The sequence below is a fragment of the Delphinus delphis genome, chromosome 20 (genome assembly GCF_949987515.2).
Source record: "Delphinus delphis chromosome 20, mDelDel1.2, whole genome shotgun sequence".
NCBI classification, from domain to species: domain Eukaryota; kingdom Metazoa; phylum Chordata; class Mammalia; order Artiodactyla; family Delphinidae; genus Delphinus; species Delphinus delphis.
Genome location: NC_082702.1, coordinates 48,037,565 through 48,060,788, shown reverse-complemented (window position 1 = coordinate 48,060,788; position 23,224 = coordinate 48,037,565). Strand labels below are relative to the sequence as shown.

Here is a 23,224-nt window from a genome sequence, read left to right as displayed (position 1 = left end):
TTCTCAATGGTGAAAAACTGAAACCATTTCCACTAAGATCAGGAACAAGACAAGGTTGCCCACTCTCACCACTATTATTCAACATAGTTTTGGAAGTTTTAGCCACAGCAATCAGCGAAGAAAAAGAAATAAACGGAATCCAAATCGGAAAAGAATTAAAACTGTCACTGTTTGCAGATGACATGATACTATACAAAGAGAATCCTAAAGATACTACCAGAAAATTACCAGAGCTAATCAATGAATTTGGTAAAGTAGCAGGATACAAAATTAATGCACAGAAATCTCTTGCATTCCTATACACTAATAATGAAAAATCTGAAAGAGAAATTAAGGAAATGTTCCCATTTATCATTGCATCAAAAAGAATAAAATATCTAGGAATAAACCTACCTAAGGAGACAAAAGACCTGTACACAGAAAACTATAAGACACTGATGAAAGAAATGAAAGATGATACCAACAGATGGAGAGATCTACCATGTTCTTGGATTGGAAGAATCAACATTGTGGAAATGACTCTACTAGCCAAAGCACTCTACAGATTCAATGCAATCCCTATCAAACTACAAATGGCATTTTTCACAGAACTAGAACAAAAAATTTCACAATTCATATGGAAACACAAAAGACCCCGAATAGGCATAGCATTCTTGAGAAAGAAAAACAGAGCTGGAGGAATCAGGCTCCTGGACTTCAGACTATACTACAAAGCTATAGTAATCAAGACAGTATGGTACTGGCACAGAAACAGAAATATAGATCAATGGAACAGGATAGAAAGCCCAGGGATAAATGCACGCACATATGATCACCTTATTTTTGATAATGGGGCAAGAATACACAATGGAAAAAAGTCTCTTCAATAAATGGTGCTGGGAAAACTGGACAGCTACATGTAAAAGAATGAAATTAGAACACTCCCTAACACAACACACAAAAATAAACTCAAAATGGATTAAAGACCTACATGTAAGGCCAGAAACTATCAAACTCTTAGAGGAAAACATAGGCAGAACACTCTATGACATAAATCACAGCAAGATCCTTTTTGACCAGCCTCCTAGAGAAATGGAAATAAAAACTAAAATAAACAAATCGGACCTAATGAAACTTAAAAGCTTTTGCATAGCAAAGGAAACCATAAACAATACAAAAAGACAACTCACAGAATGGGAGAAAATATTTGCAAATGAAGCAACTGACAAAGGATTAACCTCCAAAATTTATAAGCAGTTCATGCAGCTCAATAAAAACACAAACAACCCAATCCAAAAATGGGCAGAAGACCTGAACAGACATTTCTGCAAAGAAGATATACAGATTGCCAACAAACACATGAAAGAATGCTCAACATCGCTAATCATCAGAAAAATGCAAATCAAAACTACAATGAGGTATCACCTCACACTGGTCGGAATGGCCATCATCACAAATATCTACAAACAAATGCTGGAGAAGGTGTGGAGAAAAGGGAACCCTTTTGCACTGTTGGTGGGAATGTAAATTTATACACCCACTATGGAGAACAGTATGGAGGTTCCTTAAAAAACTAAAAATACAACTTCCATATGACCCAGCAATGCCACTACTGGGCATATACCCTGAGAAAACCATAATTCAAAAAGAGTCATTTACTACAATGTTCACTGCAGCACTATTTACAATAGCCAGGACATGGAAGCAACCTAAGTGTCCATTGATAGGTGAATGGATAAAGAAGATGTGGCACATATATACAATGGAATATTACTTACCCATAAAAAGAAATGAAACTGAGTTATTTGTAGTGAGGTGGATGGACCTAGAGTCTGTCATACAGAGTGAAGAAAGTCAGAAAGAGAAAAACAAATACCGTATGCTAACACATATATATGGGGAAAAAAAAAGGTTATGAAGAATCTAGGAGCAGGACAGGAATAAAGATGCAGACCTACTAGAGAATGGACTTGAGGACATGGGGAGGGGGAAGGGTAAGCTGGGACAAAGTGAGAGAGCAGCATGGACATATATACACTACCAAACGTAAAACAGATAGCTAGTGGGAAGCAGTCGCATAGCAGAGGGAGATCAGCTCGGTGCTTTGTGACCACCTAGAGGGGTGGGATAGGGAGGGTGGGAGGGAGACGCAAGAGGGAAGAGATATGGGAACATATGTATATGTATAGCTGATTCACTTTGTTATACAGCAGGAACTAATACACCATTGTAAAGTAATTATACTCCAATAAAGATGCTTAAAAAATAAATAAAATAAACAGAAAATAAATAAATAAATAAATGTTATAGTTCTGGGAGGAGAATTTTATATTTAACTTTAAGAAAAAAAAAAAAGACCTAGTGGCAGGACAGGAATAAATATGCAGAAGTAGAGAATGGACTTGAGGACACGGGGAGGGGGAAAGGTAAGCTGGGACAAAGTGAGAGAATGGCATGGACATATATACACTACCAAACGTAAAATAGATAGCTAGTGGGAAGCAGCCACATAGCCCAGGGAGATCAGCTCGGTGCTTTGTGCCCACCTAGAGGGTTGGGATAGGGAGGGTGGGAGGGAGACGCAAGAGGGAAGGGATATAGGGATATATGCTTATGTATAGGTGGTTCACTTTGTTATACAGCAGAAACTAACACACCATTGTAAAGCAATTACACTCCAACGAAGATGTTTAAAAAGAAACATCTCAAATACTGTAAGGCTGCATCTGCCAGTGCCTGCCCATGGGAGCAAGAAGCTTGTTTTCAGGCCTGATTTTCACCTTTAGGCAAAAGCAACAGCAGAAATGCAAAACTCATAGCAGGAATCTCAAATTTGACAATAAATAACTTGTTTTAAACAGGAAAATATAACCATATTGTTCGTTAGGTTCATGATCTGAATGATTTTTGCTTTGCCATCTATGAAGGTGACAGAGACTGACAACATTTTATGTCATGAGTGATTTTGTAGTGCTGCTAATATGTCTTATGATTTAGACTATTATAATATCCTTAATATTTCAAAAATGACTGAGGCTGGCATAGTATTTTTTTTTTTTTTTTCGGTACGTGGGCCTCTCACTGCTGTGGCCTCTCCCGTTGCGGAGCACAGGCTCCAGACGCGCAGGCTCAGCGGCCATGGCTCACGGGCCCAGCCGCTCCGCGGCACGTGGGATCCTCCCGGACCAGGGCATGAACCCGTGTCCCCTGTATTGGCAGGCGGACTCTCAACCACTGCGCCACCAGGGAAGCCCTGGCATAGTATTTTTGAACATTTCCAAATGACGATTTGTAAAACTACATCACATTAAAACTTTAGCCTGATAATTCAACCATCTGCACAATTCCATTCTTCCTCAACATAATATAAATTTTTATTCCATTGTAAAAAGCATAAAAACTCTATGCTTTGAAAACCTGTAAGATTAATAATTTATATCTCCAGTAGCAAAGAAAAATTGAGCCATCCTTATAGAATGGAATGATTTAGTATATGATACTCACCCACCAATAACAGGTCATCCATTCTCTTCCGAGTCATTATGATACAACCTGACAACTGATTTAATTATCGAACACTGTACCTGAGAAAGTCTTCTCCTATGAGAGAAACAAATGGACCCCTCACCCATACCATTTAAATAGCCCACCATCCAATGCAAAATGTACTTTCCTCACCGAAAGTAGCAAAAATTAATACTTTAAAAGAAACTAGAAAGATGGGAATGGGGGAGTTGGTGTGTAAAGTCCTACTTGTGTTATCTGAAGTGTAACAATTTTAATATATTGACTTTCGTATTTTGTCGACGATCCTTGTTATTAGCTATGGGCACAGTCACACAAAGTCATATGATGTCATAACAGATGACAGTGTACACGGATTTAAACCTTAATTTTTCAAATCATTTGGGGTAGTCTAGATAGACTTACACCTAGTATTTTATTAAATTTGTATGCCTGTAAAGTATTTAGAAATGAACCAGCTTCATGGGGCTCAGTACAATAACGCTGTACTGAAGCAGCTTCTTTAAGATGCTGAAAATTAGGCTGTGAATATAACCACCCCAGAGGATGTCAAATAACATCACAATAAACTACACATTAATAGCAAGCTTACATTTTTAGCACCTCATTTTAGGGAGGCTATTAATTAGTAATATGACACTGATTATTTTATTTCCTTTTGTCAAGCCTGCAAATCTACCACATTTTGAGTATTGCATTAAAAAGTCACAGCACAGTACCTTTAAAAATGATAATTGATATTGAAGTTTCAGTTCCCACATTTAAACTACAGCAATATACGAACAACAAAATAGATACACAAAGACTAGGCATATTCATTTGTATACCTGTGTTTCTTATATTTGGTTTCTGACTGTATTTTAACTTTTTTTCCTCTCCCAGTCATATTCTATTAATTTTGGTCATAGTTAATATAGATGAGTAGTACAATGGCATCTTTAAATTGTTTTTAAAGATCATTTATTAACTTGATGTCGCAATTTACCCCAATGTGACCTCTAGTTGCTTGGCTTGGGTATTATTCCATATATATGAAAATGTGATGGAGCTCCTTTGTCAAGAATTATATAATTTTAATGAAGAGACAAAAATATCCCTCACCCAAAGCACTGACCTAAATTAGACATCAATTTTCCAGACACTCATACAGTCTCTTTAATTATATTCTAGTCATTAAAATGGTACCATATTGCCTAGAAGTGCAGAGAATTCCATTTGGTTCCCAAATGAGAGACTTTACACAAATCTTCTCCCCAAATATATGCAACACCACACAAACTACAGCAACAAGTAAAGTTAATTTGACTAAATATTTAGGTTTTACATTCACACTAATATTGAGATACAGATATAGATTCCAGAAAGACCCCTCCCCATCTCTCAAAGACCAGATAAGACTAATAATTGTGTTACACAAGACTCATCTTCCACTGAAGATACCCAGCAAACTCGGGGTCCATTTCAAAGTCTGTCATATTTTTCCCAGAACACATTTCCTCGGGATATATTGATTTACCTGGACTGGGCGAGAGGGTCATGGAAGGAAATTTCTATTGCCCCACAACTATCATTTTGGTTAATAAGAACTGCTCATGTTGAAGACATATTTAAAAGGAAATCGGAATCGAGTTCCTCTAAGGAAGAGATAATCTTATTAACTCAAGTATTCATTTGTTAAACAAATATTAATTTTTGGGTTAAGCATAAAATTTTATGGAGAAGGGACAGAGAGATAAGGAAATCTTTCAAACGCATATACTTTGCCTGCAGGAATGCACTTATTACCTGCTGTGATGTCACTGGGTAATTTCCCTGGACGGTAGAGATTCACCTTAAGTCTTCCATCATTAAGAAAGAGGAGGAGACCCCCTGAAACCAGCTGAAGCTCACTGAATAGCAGTAGCCCCTCCTTATTCCAGGTTCGAAATTGAAAAGTGGCAGAAACTTCGTCCTCCCCGGAAGAGCCCAGCAGTGCTAAGTAACTCCTGGGGCTCAGAAAAGTCACAGGCACAGACTGTGGTTCTGAACAAGAAAACAACACATTGCCCTGAGAATAAAGTAAAAGAAAAAGCTTTAAGAATGACACTCACATCACCTTAGTGATAAAATCTGAAATACAGAGGCTGTTTATCAATCTCTAATTAGCCCTGATTTAGAACAACAACAAAAATTGCTATCAACGTGAATATTCAAATCCTTGCCATATGTCTTAAAGGTTCTTCAAATCCAGGGATACATGGTCAGGCAAATCTTTCCCTGCGTTTTCTGGGTGAAGTTATTTCCTCCCCATCTCTCAGTTCACACAGGCATCTAACTCAATGCAATTGAATTCAATAAAAAATTTATTTAAAACAACTCTTTTTTTATGTTTTACTTGGTTTTCTCTTCCCACTTATTTCACCCTTTTGCTGCCTTTGGCTTCTAACTCACCCCTTAACATAACCAACATTAATGAGCTACTGGTTTTCCTTCCATGTTTTTTCATAATTCTCTCTGTTTCCATTGACATATACAAATACATATATACACATATATATGTATATACATGTTTAAGTTATGTGTTCACTTATACGTACATTCATGTACACCTAAATGTGTTTTGAATACATATACCTACACACTAGGCATTATTTGTTTTATTAAAATAGGAGCCATGTTTTATGCTGTTTACTGTATCATGATTTTATCATTAACAAATAACTTACGGAAATCCCTTTGAGTTATCTGGCAGAAGCCTAATTCCTACTTTTATTGATTGCATAATATTTTACTACGTGAATGTTCCAATTTTAGTCAACTGTTTCCTTGTTAATGTATATTCACTTTGTTTCCAGGTTTTGTCTCTCTGAACAATGCAAGAATAAAGAACTCTGCATGCTTCTCTATGTGCTGGTATTTGCAGTTCTGCAGAAGAGGGTTCTAAATAAAGAACTATTGTATCTACATGTTTTAATAAATATTTCCAGCTTCTTCTCTGCCCACCAAAAAAAGTCAAATTCTCCACATTTCCAACAGTAGTATACAAAGGTATGCTTTTCCCCACATCCTTGACAGCAATAGGTATTACATATCTTTTAAATTTGCATAAGTTCAACAACAAAATATCAGAGTGATGTATCATTCTTATTTCTCTTGCATTTACCTAACAGTATATCTAAGCATTTTTCATGAGTTTGTTGCTCTTCTGGACTCGCTTTCCTCAGAACGGTCTGTTCATACCCTCTGCCTATTTTTCATTTTTCATTTTATTAGGTTTAACATTGCATAATACAATGTAGTACTTACATTCTTTTTTGAACCATTTTTGTCTTTTTCTTATCATTATGTGCTTGTCATCAGATTTACGTGTATTATTTCTTATCTAATGGTTTTTAGGTAGATCTTCAAGATACATTAGAATTGCATGAATTTTCATTAAAATATTGTACATGAAGGATTATTTTGCTATTAGAGTTAAATACATATTTAAGGATTAAAAAAAAAGGTAAAGGTCCGAACTATTTAGAAATAATTAGAATGTTCCTTAACAGGCTTCAGAAATCAAGATAAATGTTTTTATTTTACCCGAAAATAATCTTCAACAAATTTTCTAAATATAGATTTGAAAAGTCAATGAAATCACTTTATTTAGAAGAATACACATTGAAATTAAACTACTAGTCTTGGTTAAACAAAAACATTTGGCTACACTGTGATTCTGTTAAAAGTGAATTAGCTTTCTCTGCAGACAAATACCTTGCCCCAGTGAATGAAGTAACAAAAGCAGAAGAGTGAAATAAACTGACCCATAATGTAAAGGCAATTATAAGACTAACAAACCTGGTAAAAATGGAAACATTTACCAGCTGCATTTGGACAGCTGTCTGCTACTCTACAAGCAGCAAATCCTCTTGGCAATGAAGAGTGGGTGCTAGCTGCACGAGCAGCTTCTGGAAACTCATTTTGCAATGAAACACTCACATCTATCTCTCTATAATATTTTTATTTTCCATTTAAATTCTTTTCCCTTTTTTAAAAAAAAACTATTTAAAAATCTTGCTGGATGGTGTACTCATAAATACTATCAATTCACACAGAGAATTAAGAATGAAATGTTTTGTAAGCAATAAATAATCCCATGATGTGGTTTGGGTTTTGCTGACACAACATGAGCTTACATTTACATATTCTGAATTTTGAACAATTAAAGAAATGTATTCAAAGGGATAGATGTGTCTGCTTTTCTGTCATTAAGCTGGTTAAGCTAGAAACCACGTTTCACAGAATCTCTTTTCTTGTCTTGCTCTGGTTAAAAGTTAGCCAAAAAGGGAGCTTGCATGATATGAGTCAGAAGTGAAAGGCTGGCCGTTTTCCCCCCAAAGGTTTTCTGTGTGTGATAAAGCCCAGTGAGGGAGGATCACAGAGGGGCTGGTTTATTCCAGCTTGTCCTGGCTTTCACTCTGCTCCATCTCCTCCTCCAGACAGCTGGGCTCCACTTTCCAGCGCCTCTGATGATTGTGAAGATCCAAGTCCTAAAATAGACCCTTGTTCCTAAACTCACAGTGGTGCTGCTTCCCTGACTGAACCCTGACCGATAACAGTTGTATTTAAATTCTGCTGCATTTCCATAGAATTAGAGTATAATGCAGCCTGACCAGCACTGCTCTTGGGACAGACTGGCAGATGCAATCTTGTAAAAGTCTATTAGTTTCTTTTATTGGTTATAAATGACCATGGCAAAATACAAATTTTTCAAATGCTTCTCTAATATAGATGGATGTTATCTGACTCCAGGAACTTGGTATGCTTCCTCAGAGAGTGTGTCAGGGAGTATCTTATAAAGGAAATTACAGAGTAAGAGAAATTAGTCTCCTGGGAGTAATAATATCACAACAAAATAAATTATCAGTTGCACCAAAATAAAGGCCTGCTTTACTTCATATAAATATAAAACAATCATGCCCTATGAATTTTAAATTTTTAACATAGAATTCATCCCTTACATGCATATTGCCAAGCAGAGAAATGTTTTTAAGGAACAAGAGTAAAGTCTAAAACATCACATCAAGTGGGAATTCAGAATGAAGCAATTGTTTTGTGTGGAAAAGCCACGCAGTTTTCCTCATTTGTTCACATGAAGACTCAGGTCTTACCATAATGATGATCTGTGGGTTCTGTTGCTTGGCCAAATCAATAACATCCACTCCATTATAATAGAGATTTTCTAAACACCCATGAAAATGTTTATGGGGGAATGACGCTGATTTTCCAGGTGCTGGAATCCCTCCAAAGCTGATCTTAGAAAGAAAAATGGCATCAATAATATTGTTTAGTGATTTTTTGATAATCTGCTTAAATAATTACGATTAGCAACTATAGCTGTAATCATCACAGATAGACCGATTTTTCAGTACCCTACACTGCCATATTGTTAATTTCAAATGGAGATTAAAAAAAATTAAGATGCATATCTTGAAACAAATTTATATGCATTCAGTTTGCACTTACACAAGAGCTTGATTATTTTTACAAGTTGCTCATCACACCTGATTTCAATATTTTTTGGTTGCTGAAGAACAATACATCTTTATATCCACGGTAAACCTTGACAACTTTAACAATGTTACCAATTACAATGACATTTTGTTTCATATACATTTCTGGCACACATTGATATTTGTGCATTTGAACTGATTATTAATGAATCAATTCATCTATTTATTGCTACATTCTCTCCATAAATCTGCACTGTTCAGGAGTGACCTTTACCCGCCCCTACCACCACCAATCATGCAACACATTCTGTATTTACTTGTAATGAGATCTCTTCAAGAACATTTCCTACATGTGGCAATTTGTAACTACACATTGCAGGCAAAAAAGATGACATTTCTTTGTAATAATAAATTAACGTACTGGGAGAAAGATGGAGCCTCAGTAGTACATGCACAAAATTTGCTACTTGAGTTAGGTCACCTAGAGGAACACTTCATCAGAACCTTGACTGACTCTGAACGTAGGTTTTCTATAGTGTATTTTCTTTCATGTGGCTATACCACATATATATTACAAAGTCTGCATTAATTGAAACGTAACCATCACACCTCATAATCGAGATGTAGGTAACTGAACTCTCCCTGGGCGTGGAAACGATGTCTGTGCTCATCCACTGTAAAGTTGACTTGTTTGCCCAAGCGTTGGATGAGCACGGAATGCCAGTGCTGGTCGTCCAGCAGGCTGCCCAGGGTGAGACTGATCGGGCCGTGAGTGGAGGGCAGCTTAGCTTCACCTTAGAAGAGAAAAAAATAACAGCACCATTATTCTCAGTTTAAAAAAAAGAAAAAAAAGTTCCTTTTGGGGGCACCAGAGTCTCTCATGATAATTGCAATCTCTTTCCATCCACTCCATCCAAAATGCTAGTCTGAATTTACCTCAAGTTTGAATATAATATGCTCTCAACCTTGTTGTAATTTCTTCCTCTGTTAATTCTCTTTATTAGCATTACCCACCATCACACACTCATTTTCAATATAAATTTTATCTTTGCTACAACCTCATTATTTTTACTACGTCGGTATTTTTCAATGACCCATCCCTTTCATCATGATGTTTGAAAATAGCTAAGTGGTTCTGTCAGCACTATGACATTGAAAGAGGGTCTGGTACAATTTGCAAATAGGAACCATTTTTACGTGCAAGTACAATATGGGCGTATATATATATGTGTGTGATATATATGTGTGAGATATATATATATATATATATCTCACACATATATATCACACACACACACACATATATATATATATATATATATATATATATATATATCTCACATACATACACAAACACTTGAATGTGGAAATACGGCACCTTAATTGTTAAAAAAAGATAAGTTATAAAAGCATAAAGTTACTAAGGTGATGTCTAAATGACCAGAGATTTTTCAAGCACTTTACCCAATAGTTTTACCTGAATTAATAACTAAAAAGAGTTTTCCTCCTCTTAACTCCAGTGTGATGTGATCTCCATTTTGCCCTTGCCGGTGGAGCAGAATCCCATCGCTCTGCATAGTTTTAAATTTCAAAGAAATTATATCCTTTATTGGGCTCAGGGATTTTTGATCAAATCTGTAGAGAAGGCAACTTTTCCCATCAAGATCAACCACCTCTGATCCTAGACAAAGATATTAAAAGTCATTCTAAGGATAAATATGCTTTTCATTAAAGCATTTTAAAAGTATATGTATAGAAAGAGCATTATACTTGTACCCATACATGTATAGTTCAGCTCCAAGCCAATCAAAATAATGGAAAATAAAACCACCAAATGTCTAATTCCTGGGATTGATTCCATTTTAGTCTTTATTCACCTATTTACAAAATTCATGATCTAGAAATACATTTTGAAATGTATGCCTAATTTTCTCTTATATTATTAAAGGCTGTTTCTCATTCCATAATAAATTAGGGAAAAGGTTATCATCAATGCCCATAAAGCCACTTTGCATATTTCGTGATCAATATTTTTAATGACATTCTTGAAATGTTGAGGTTAAATGGTTTTTTACCTTCTGAAAAAGTAGTTTTGAAATCTCAAAATTCTTTCTATATGGCATATATAAAAGAGATCGACACACAAATACAAGCACATACATCGGACTCATCAATGCCACCTCAAGTATACATTAAACTGACCTTTGTGTTTTGTTTTATTTTATTATTTTTGTGGCTAAGTAATAGTATTTAAGAGCAATGCTATTTTCTGTCTTCTCAAGGGCACTGTTGGAAAGATATTCACTTAATGACATTATAAGGGCTGTTCTGCTGCATTTGTGTCATAACTGTGACATTGACAGGTTTTTTCAGCTTTCTGACAGTGTCTTATCTACTCATTGTCAAGATCACTTTTATTCAGTTCATCTGATAAAAGATGTCATGTTATACCAGTAACATAACAGTACATCTGTCAAAATCAGTTGCACCCTGAGCAAAGAACTGATAATACTCAGAAAGCCTTGCAGTGTTTCCTACATTTCACAAGTCGAAGATTTTTTTTTACGGCAATTACCCTTGAGAGTGCATTTACGTAATAAATGAAGAGGTTAGGGAAACCCAATAAAATAGGAAGCTATTTTTCAACTGGTTAGGTGACTTCTCCCAGTCAACAAAACGACATTACAGTTCACTCATCTTGTTTCATTCGACAAAATTATTACATCAACTTGTATGTCCAAATATGCATTTCTTTCAGATTATCCATCATATGTAATGGGAACCATTTATATTCACCACCGCCCCAAATTTTTTCCAACTATTTTATGCAGCTATCTTTTGGAAATTCAGAGGTTTGATTTTTCCACATCTTGTTAATGTGCTTATAAAAGAATTCATTCACCAAGTGCACATGAATAAACATTGCATTCTGTAGAAAGAATAATGTTAACTGAATAATTACTCCTTGTTATATAGCTGAATGAATGTGCATGGCAAAAACATAACTCTGTGACAAATACAAATAATGTGTTCTATGATAATTAGATTACAACAAATTAAGAAAAATTCCAATAAGACAGACTTTAAGTGCTGACACATTTGGAGCCATGCAGTTATCTCTGAGTTAATGCATTGCTTAAAGGCAACCATCATTATCATGATTTTATTTCAGATAAAGTCTATTTTTGGAATTAGCTACCAAGAGAATTTTTTCCCCAGTGAACGTCTAGCCTGTGATACTTCAGCCTTCTATTTCTTTTTTTCTCTCTTCTTCACTACTGTTGCTATTACATTATAATGGTCATATCAGCCTTTCATGGCACCAAGAGCTTTGTGCCTGGAATATCTCCATCAGCGAAATGGGATAGTGAGAGACATATTAGACTACTGATGCCTAAAGCAATGGTGTACTACTTCATCTCTTACATGGAAGCCACTTGGCATTTTCTCTCTTACCTATTATGTTCTTACTTCACAGGTATCACACTAAGTAGTTGGGTCCATTCATTCAATAAATATTTATTTAGCCCATCCAGTCTGAGGCCCTGTGATGGATGCCGAGATAAAAGAGGGATCAACACCAACACGGCCCTTGTCCTCATGGAACTTACATTCAGTGAAGACGGACAACAAGTAGCAAGTAAAAAAGTAAGTTCACATTCCCACCAGCAGTGCAGGAGGGTTCCCCTTTCTCCACACCCTCTCCAGCATTTATTGTTTCTAGATTTTTTGATGATGGCTATTCTGACCGGTGTGAGATGATATCTCATTGTCGTTTTGATTTGCATTTCTCTAATGATGAATGATGTTGAGCATTCTTTCATGTGTTTGTTGGCAGTCTGCATATTTTCTTTGGAGAAATGTCTATTTAGGTCTTCTGCCCATTTTTGGATTGGGTTGTTTGTTTTTTTGTTATTGAGCTGCATATAAATTTTGGAGATTAATCCTTTGTCAGTTGCTGGTACAGCCACTATGGAGAACAGTATGGAGGTTCCTTAAAAAACTACAAATAGAACTACCATATAACCCAGCAATCCCACTACTGGGCATATACCCTGAGAAAACCATAATTCAAAAAGTCATGTACCAAAATGTTCATTGCAGCTCTATTTACAATAGCCCGGAGATGGAAACAACCTAAGTGTCCATCATCAGATGAATGGATAAAGAAGATGTGGCACATATATACAATGGAATATTACTCAGCCATAAAAAGAAACAAAATTGAGTTATTTGTAGTGAGGTAGATGGACCTAGAGTCTGTCATACAGAGTGAAGTAAGTCAGAAAGAGAAAGACAAATACCGTATGCTAACACATATATATGGAATCTAAGAAAAAAAAAATGTCATGAAGAACCTAGGGGTAAGACAGGAATAAAGACACAGACCTACTAGAGAATGGACTTGAGGATATGGGGAGGGGGAAGGGTAAGCTGTGACAAAGCGAGAGAGTGGCATGGACATATATACACTACCAAACGTAAAATAGCTAGCTAGTGGGAAGCAGCCGCATAGCACAAGGAGATCAGCTCGGTGCTTTGTGACCACCTGGATGGGTGGGATAGGGAGGGTGGGAGGGAGGGAGACGTAAGAGGGAAGAGATATGGGAACATATGTATATGTATAACTGATTCACTTTGTTATGAAGCAGAAACTAACACACCATTGTAAAGCAATTATACTCTAATAAAGATGTAAAAAATAAATTAATTAAAATTTTTAAAAAAAGTAAGTTCATAAACCATTACAGACCATAACAGGCATTCTGATCAAGATTAAAAGAAGCCTGGGGTCACTTTAATTAAGGTAGTTGGGAAAGCTCAGTTCTCAGGTCTAGAAACCTGATGCTAAAGCAGATGGTAATCAATAATCTTCTTACTCTTGTCAGTCTTCAAGTCCTAAACTTGTCCCCATAAAATAATTACTCTTATGCTTAATTTTAAGATGGCTAGACATTCTCCCAACACATTCTCTCATTCATTATCATGAAAGGAAGCTCTGAGGATGCTGAGAAACTCCAGTGGCAGTCAGTAACTCAGCTCTCAGATTTCACATGCAATGTGAACAATACCCTTCGGGAAAAAAAGCTAAATATAATTCAGAATGTAAGTACAATGTCAGTACGGGGAAACTTCAAGTTATATCCGTGTAATATATGTACAAGGATTCCCATAAAACAAAGGAATTCAGGATGGTCCCTATCAGTATTACTTTAGATAGAAAACTCACTTATAAACACTATTTACAGAACTTATCTGATATACAAAAAGCATGCAATTTTAAACAATCATCATAAAACGTTGTGCTATGATAAATACAGTTAACGATATAAAAATCTGGAACTATCTGAAAAAAAATAATCTTTTGAGAGACAGAGGGAGAGAGAGGAAGAGAGTATCTGAATTTTCTCCAAGGATGCTGGTGGGAGAGACAGGTCTCTCTTGGAACTGATATCACCACTGTTAAGAAAATTGAAAAAGCTGGAAAATAAATCAAAGGAATAACTCCATGTCCTCTCAATGTCATGCTGGAGCTTTTTAAAAGAAGCCCGTCTAATTAATTCTAGGTGAATTCACAAATATCTTATTTTACTATTTATTACTGATGAGGGCCAGTCTCTAAGTTACATGTTAATTTATAGTTTTGTTTTGTTTTGTTTTCCCAGTAGAGATGCAAATAACTCCCGTCAGATAGAAAACATATCCCCAAAGGTTATGGTTTTATTGCCCTGTTGGACATTAAACATTTGTGTACTTAACCTAGTGATAGTAATTCAACATTCTTTTTTCCAGCTTTTAGGAACCACTTGCATTCTTGGCCTATGGCCCCTTCCTTCTTGTATAGGACCAGCATCATAGCATCTTCAAATTTCTCTCTTTCTCATTATCTCTCATGTTTGCATTCACAGTCACATCTCCTTCTCTAACTCTGATCCTGTCACCTCTCTTTTATAAGGACCCCTGTGACTACACTGGGTCCACCTGGATAATCCAGGATAATCTCCCCAACTCAAGACCCGTAACTTAATCACAACTGTAAAGTACCTTTGTCATATAATGTAACATATTTACGGTTACAGAGCACTATTCTATCACAGCAAGTTACCTGCTCTCTTTGTCCCTGTTCCTTCATCTGTAACATGGGAATAATAGTACATTCTTTTCTTTAAGTGAAGTATAGGTGATTTACCATATTTTGTTAATAACAGTATATTCTTCATAGGTCTGTTGTATGAATGCATATCTACACAATTTTTGGAAGTTGCTAGCATATAATTAGAATTCAATAATTTGTTAACTACTATTAATGCTATTACTTATTAGAACACTGGGCAGGGAAAGAGGGATAGCAAAAATAGTTTAATAAATACATTTGGTGTGTTTATTTTTTAAAAGTGGACTCTAAAAAATAATGAATTTCTGAAGTGCACAAGAAATGCTCAATTACCAATGTCATTGCCAGGTTATGCAGCAATAATGATTTTGAGCCATCTGTGGGTTCTGTGGCTTTTTCTCTGTCTGTCAGCAAATGCCTGAGCTGACTCACCATGGCAATTGTCGGTGACCTGAATCCTCCTCAGTGAATACCTCCATCTCAGATCTTCTCATTTAGAGCAGGAAGCAAGGAAAGAGGTGGCTCACAAGGATTGCAGGCCCTACTCTCATTATCAATTCTCCCCGTGACCCTGGGAAAGAGATGTAGCCTGCTTGATTTGCATGATTCAGAAATATAATCTCCCGTAGAATACAGAGTTTTCTGAAAGAAAATATTCCTATTTCTTTCAGGGAGTTGTGTGAGAAGTGGAATTGCTGAAACACGTATCCTGCGCTCCTTCTGCAGCACATATTTATGGAGACCTTTCCACGAACACAGTGGAAGACACAGTAATGCATAACACGAAGAGCATTTTTTTTTTCCAGGAGCTTACGGTCTAGCAGGGAAGACACACGTCCCTGAGATGTGATTATTCATGCTTCACTTCTGCATCAGGGCTGGGTCCCGAACGATTTCTAACACGTGCAGGAGGAGTTGAACCTCTCAGCCTCAGAGAAGGACGTTAACTAAAGGGCAGAAATGCTTCACCTCCGTGAGCAGCAAACTGCTTTTCTACCTCTGCATGTTTCACATGCAAACACACTCCTCATTGTCATATCTTCCACTTGACCCAGTACCGTTCCCTCTCCTTTGCATCCTATCCCTGCTCCAGAAGTTTGAGGCTTCTCCAATTGTGAGGGGTTGACATTTGAAAAAGCAATGTCTTCCCCACCCTGTAAGTGAATTACTAAGAAAAACACATCCAAGAGCATGATTTCTCAAATTGGGGTCCGCGGTCACACCACGTGAGAATCACCTAAGGAGAATCTCTTGTGGCCTCCGTAAACGTTCAGCAAACATCCTGCGCTCTGCCTGATGTCCGCTGATTTAGAATCTCTGAAAGACAACCCAAGAGTATAGGTTCCTGAGTGATCCTGAGGCAGACGACAGCATAAGGGTTATTTGACAAGAAGAAGAGGTAGCTTACAGAAACCTGTTCTCTGAAAATGAACAACCTCATTGCATACTGAATTGTACCATGGAAAAGAAAATTGTTTTATTTATCTATACCATAGGTGGTACTTGCAGAAAATTGTGGAGGTGGTAGTGACTTGTCCCTGAAATGTCTTTCAGGGAGAATTGGATTCTGTGAGTTAAACCATGAATCATAGCATTATTGATGAGATCAGTTGACTAAGAAACTTAAAAGAGAAAAATTGGAATAGAAAATGCATGAAATGGAAAACAAATCATTAAAAATAGAAAATCCACTTTATTGAAGGTCATGAAAGAGTTCTTGAAAAAGACATGAGACTCTTCTAATAATTCTTTGGGAATCATCCCCAAAACACAAATAGAAAAAGAGTGCTACCACTAGAGAAAACAGCTATGGACCAAACGCTTCTGGGCTAAATTGAATTCAGTCTTAAACACTGATCATAGTGCCTCTCTATTTAAAAATTACTACCTATGAATCACTAAACAAACAGAGGTCCGATTCTGACTTCTAAAAAACATTAATCAGACTGAGTCACTGTTAAACTGTTATATAGTGAAATATTAAAGCATGATGTATAGGCATGTGAGATCTGCATTACAGAATTGTGCTTTTAAAGAGATGGAGAGGAGAGACCAAGCGCTTGAGAAATCAACAGGAAATGGGTTGTTCTATTTTTGCATAGTAGCATAAAAGAACCTAGAATGATTTAAGGGACTCTCAGGTTTAAAACAACTAAAATTAGTATGGTAAAAAGGAAGAAGGCACAGGATCAAATGCTGTATATAACCACAGGGAAAAGATGACTTTACTATCATGGTTTTTGCTTTGTTTTGTTTCCAGTACGTGGGCCTCTCACTGCTGTGGCCTCTCCCGCTGCGGAGCACAGGCTCCGGACGCGCAGGCTCAGCGGCCATGGCTCACGGGCCCAGCCGCTCCGCGGCATGTGGGATCTTCCCGGACCAGGGCACGAACCCGTGTCCCCTGCATCGGCAGGCGGACTCTCAACCACTGCGTCACCAGGGAAGTCCACTATCACGGCTTTAAACAGACTGAGTTAAGGTCAGCGATAACACTCCAGAAGGTTATGGGAGCAAACATCATCATGGCCACTTACATATCAATTTAAATTAACCTTTTAAATAGATTTGAAATCGGTAACATCTACTTCATCAAGGACGCTGGAGTGTATCATTGGAGGATGTAAGCTGGATTTCTGTTTCTAATATTTATTTGTTATTTTTGTGATGTCACAGAAATCACTTAAGTGCCAATTCTCAATTTCCTTATTTGGAATATGTGGAGAATAATTCCAACCTTTCATGCTATATCAAAAAAGCTGTTGGCACCCGAGGGAAATATCAAAATGCCTTGACAGTTATTATTTGGTATGCTATTATTATCATTTTAATAATAACAACTTTTGAAATTTCATATGTTCATCTCAGAGATATTTCTCTTTTCGTCAGTTGCTACTGCTCGAGGATAATAAATTTGGATGTTTACATATTTATTCATTTTTTGGTTTATATCGTGGCTAATCAGATATTTTTCTTAATACCTCCGCTTAACAAATAGTTACTGAACGTTTACTGTGCCAAGCTCTACAGTAGGAGGCTGTGTAACAGGGAACACATTCCATCCTCATGGATCCTCCAAACAGAAGGAAAAGAAAGACATCACACAACTCATCCCATCGGAACAGATGTTTTTACAAATTGTTAAGTGGAACTTGAAGGAAAAGGACAGGGTAATATCAGAGGTTTGAGCAGAAAGGTCTAAATTAGGTTGTTGATTAGGGACAACATCTCTGAGGAAATGATATTTAAGCTGAGTAGATCACCACCTATGAGAACATCGAGGGTCAGGAAAGGAAGAGAAGGTGGGGGGAGAAGAGGGTGAGAAGAGCTGGGAGGGTGGGAGAGTCTGGAGAGGGATGGATGGTGTGGCGGAAACTAAATGGAAGAGATCCACAGGGAGCTGAATTACTGGCAGATCACCTTGACCCTGTGAAAGCTTGGTTCCAGGTTTTTCTTGGACAGGTCTATTTAGGATTTGTCCTTAGTCCCAGGACGTAACAATTGGTCCTCAGTTACGGTGTTTATTCCTAAGACAATGCCTTTCTGGCTTTTCAGGTAAAAGCCCAAAGTGTTTAACAAGTCTCTCTAAATTGGCAGAACTTGGACTCCAAAGGTATCCTTCCCGGAACTAGGCAGATGCTGGATGAAGTCCTCAGGACTTGAATCTCCCAGCTCTTGCTTTTGCCTGGTGCATAGTGGGCATGGGTAAGTCAGGAATCAGGCAAGGATTTAAGGGGAATGTGTAAGAAGGAGTCAGGGCTCTCCCTCTCTGATGCTCTCCTTTTCAGTATTCCACCCTAAATTTCTAATCACTCTGGCAACCTTGAACTCTGACCTCTGTCTCCTCAGTCAAGTAAAATCTGGCTACTTGCTGCTTGAGTATTATGATGCTCTTAGGAAAAAGTCAGTTAAATATGGATCTCCAGGAGTTTGCCTTCCATCTTTCAAGAATCAAGTCCTCTCAAGTTGCTGCCTTTTTGAGTTGAATTTCAAAGCCCTGAAGCATTTTTTTAAATGTATTTTATCCAGCCACTATAATTGCTGTGGGCAGCAAGATAGTCCAATAAAAGCTACTCTGTTATGACTGGTACCTAAAAGCAAATCTCTCTTTTTTTGTAAAATATTATAACTATTGACTTGTCCATTAATTTATTTAGGATTGCAAAATGGGCATATATTGATTCTACTACTCCTCGTTTATTTATATAAGTATAACTTTAAAGAAAAATTCCCTCTAATCTTCTATTTGATTACCTTGAGGTCCAGACCACATAGGAAGAGTAGGATAAATGCTTGATGTTTTCTCTTCATTTATTAGCTTTCAAAATAATGAGTCGATTCCTTAATAGTTCTCCTAGGTGACCAATGAGGGTTCTTTTTTTAGTATTATCATGAACCCATTCACTTAAATATAGTTAATATGCTTCAAAACTGCAGCTACTATCTTCATTGATGCTAAAATATTTCCATCTTTGGTCAGTGAGAGCCCCTTCAGTTGGCTGAGTTCTTTTGACATTATTCTGGTGGGTTTTCATAGTCTCCTTATTTTCTGGCATTCTAAAAGCTAACCTCATTTTAATTTTAATATAACTTCACGTATCATCAAATTAAAATCTTAAGACTATAAACTTTGCAAAGAATTAGAATTTATCCACTTTGATTTTAGGCCAACATGAATCCATCTTCTTTTTAAGCTCTGACATCAAATAGGATCCCTCAGCTACAGTATTAGCTGATAAACAATCTGAGAGCAGGGACTGTATTTAAAGCACCTTGTCAAGATCTTACGTTGACATGTTGGAGCTGCTTAATAAGTAGGTATTGGATTCAATCACAACTATTCTTTAGGGTAAATCTAACACCTTTCCTGCTTTTCCTTTTTCCCCAATCCAACAAGTGGTGTGAGAGAGCTGCATCCTGAGTAGACAGAAGGCTATTACTTAGTTTTCTTTCAGTATTTTTTCACCCAGACAAACAGTTGCACTTTTCACGTTACTTTCTTATATTTCCTACTAATAATTTTCTAGATGGAAATCTACAGATGTAAGTAGTTCCAACTTCCAGTATTTTTTACGTCATGAAATGCATACTCTTATTTTAAGTTAACATGAGTTTTGTAATTTCTGACTTATTTCCATTTACTAAATAGAATCCATAATTTTCTCTCATACAGTCTGCATTTAAGCAAATAAACATAATAGTGTAACGCTTCTGGACATTTCTGCTCTGCCAATCCTCTCACTCAGTTTTCCCTGTGCTCTGTGCCGGATCTTTAATGGACTGAATATGACACTTGGATGATGGGAAAAGCCTTCCTGAATTTCCCCAGACCTGCCCCCATTCATTCATCTATCTGTCCAGAGGACTAATACCAAAAAAGGACCATCCGATTTCAATACAGTATAATGTGTGTATGATGTGACCAGGAGCAGAACACATCCTCTGACCTAAACAGGAAGCACTAGAGAAGTTGTCAGAAACAGTGATTTCTATGCAGAGAAAAGACAATGAGTAAAAGAATTATCTAGGTAGGGGAATGAAGGCTAGATGTGTGGTGATCGCCCTATGCTTCATGAAAAGATCCTAAGACTAGAAAAATCATGAAATCACAGCACTTCAAATAAACTGTAATTATTTCACTACAGCCGGGCAGTTGGATGCTTTTATTCTGCTGAGGATGAGGAAGGAGAGATCGAGGATCGAAAAATGAGAGTGTTTACACAACAGCTAGAGAAAAGAAACGAAGAATCTATACTCAGGGCGATTGCTTCAGCAATTCACCCACCATTAACCATTATCCCCTGTGGCTTAATTGCTACTTCTTAAGCACTCCTCAGACTCACTCACTTGCACCCAGTTATTTTCCTTTCTTGCCTTTGTTTACCATTGTTTACCCTTTGGGACACACTGAGCAGAGTAGTAGTTCTTCATCATCAAACACTGTCTTTTCTTTTTCTTTCTTCCACAAGTTATTTCCTTATCTACACCTCTTGTCTAGATCTGTAAACATGTTCACAGTGGCTATGGCCAAGACATCTGAAATCTATACTTTCCCTTTGAACCCATAAAATTTAGCTTCTGCTTCTCTCATTACTCAGGAAACAACGTCAGGTCTACCGACATAAAAGTAGAACATGCTCTTTGATATGGATTTTCCATTCACTTGATGCTCCTTCAGAACAAGTTACTGTTCTAACTCAGGGTAATAAAACCGTGTGTGGCTCTCACAACAGCCACTTTCCCAGCAATATTCACAGGGGCAGCTTGCACCTATAACTTCAGCCAACACACATATTAGGCACAAGGGGCCGGGGAGGGTCTGGCATAAAAATGCACACTACCTGAAAAACAGTATAAAGGACCTGTTTTAATTATGACAAATGCATTTCTGTTTTTCAAAGACATGAGTAGTTGTACAAACATAGCTTTAAACTTTATACTTTTATTATCAACAGTAAGTGGAAAGGTTCTGATTTAATAACTAATGATATTTTATAGGTTTCAATTCTGTAACTCCACCCCAGAGGATGTGGAGTTCCAATCTTCCGTATTTCACAGTCACTTAAACTCAATGAGTCAGCGATGGAATTAATTCTCTCTCCTGCTCCCTTCCAGAACTTATTTGTTCCCCAGCGCCCCCTCCCGGTAAATGACACCACCTTGCAGACAGCTGTTCAAATCGGATAACTCAGTGTCCCCTCACATACAATCACTAAATTCTCCTGATTCAAGAGTAGCCTCAGCATACTGTGAATCTGATTCAAGTCAGGAGAACTCTGTCCTCATGGCTGGTCCTCTTGTTTGAGACTCCAGCTGTCACTTGTAGAAAGGAGTTCAGAAGCCTCCCCACTGAGCTGCTGCCTCTAATCTCTACCCCTCGTTTAGCCCTCCAATCTGTACCCCTCAGTTCAGTCTGAATGACCGTTCTCAAATACAAACTGATCCGTCCAAGCAATCCTCATTCCCGTTCTTGACTAGAAGACACCCCTTCTCCTATCTGGACCATTCTCCCAGCCTCTCATGTGAAAATATCTGCACCTTAATTTCAAAACCTATTTCCGTAAACTTTCTCATACTAACCTCAATTCATCAATCACGTTATTCCTAACACCCTACACTAACGCTACCATATTTTGCATTGAGTCTGTGTAATTTTTATGACATTGCACATTCTCATCTTTAAGAAAAAATGTGTTACTTTAAATTCCTCCCTATACCCAACAGCTAGTAGACTTCTCTTTCAGCAAGTGTCAACAGACATTTAAAGGATGAACACATGTATGATTCATCACGAGTACTGGTTTTGGAAGGTGATGGATCTGATTTTAAATCCTAGGTCTAACACAGGCTGTGTAATCCCAAAGTTCTTAATTTCTCTAAGTCCACTTTCGTCCGTGTCAGGAGACTTGAAGCACCCTGGTATACAACATTCTTGAGTGAGTCACTTAGGCAAAGCCCACCCAAAAGTCATATTAACTTGGTGCAGGCAATGGGAACACACAAGCTGGCAGGTTGGATGCAATCCTCCAGGCCTTCCTCAAGCTCACAAGAGGCCCACTTCATTGCCGGCACGTACAGGTGCGCTGGGACTGGGATCCGCAAGAGCCCTGCTCATGTCGCACCCTCCCACACTTTTCCTTTTTTTAAGGATTGCGGAAGAATAGCCTTGCATATCTGGAGAAAATCCAGTCTGATCTTGGATCTGGGCTACTCAGGAGAGTTGCAGACAAAATCTTGAGCGAGCTTCTTTTGCTGACCTACAGTTCTTCCTTTTGAGGGCAGGGGACACTGGTGGTCTCAGCTATTTCTGTGCCAAACAACCCAGAGCAAGCCACAGGGGTCATTCAGCAGACCATAAAATGGTAATATCCAAGTACCTACTTCACTGTGCTGTTGAAATGGTAAAAAATAGTACCTGACACGTATTAAGTGTTCAGTAAATGATGATTAAATAGTATCATACTTTAGTAAACTAATATTCTGCAAGGCTAATGGTACGCAGAGGTGGAGAATAAGAGTGTTGACCATGGTGTAATTGAGGAACTAAAGTCAATTTGATCAAATACATTCCCAGAAGGCATTCACACCCAACCCATTTTGAGGTTATTTTCGGTCATCTGTGAGAGTATTTTTC

At 37.4% G+C, this 23,224-nt stretch overlaps 1 protein-coding gene across 7 annotated transcripts in view; it reads right to left on the bottom strand.

Moving 5' to 3' along the window:
* CNTNAP4 (contactin associated protein family member 4) overlaps positions 1–23,224 on the bottom strand; it is a 264,366-nt gene that overhangs the window by 95,295 nt on the left and 145,847 nt on the right. For 5 of the 7 annotated variants that reach the window (XM_060000066.1, XM_060000069.1, XM_060000072.1 and 2 more), the window contains exons 5-8: positions 10,456–10,659; positions 9,588–9,772; positions 8,637–8,780; positions 5,290–5,551 (exon numbers count right to left, since the gene is read on the bottom strand). In XM_060000066.1, the coding sequence (XP_059856049.1) occupies positions 5,290–5,551; positions 8,637–8,780; positions 9,588–9,772; positions 10,456–10,659 (795 nt within the window). The remainder of the gene's footprint in view (positions 1–5,289; positions 5,552–8,636; positions 8,781–9,587; positions 9,773–10,455; positions 10,660–23,224) is intronic. The other 2 variants (XM_060000068.1, XM_060000071.1) reach the window with 1 other exon arrangement.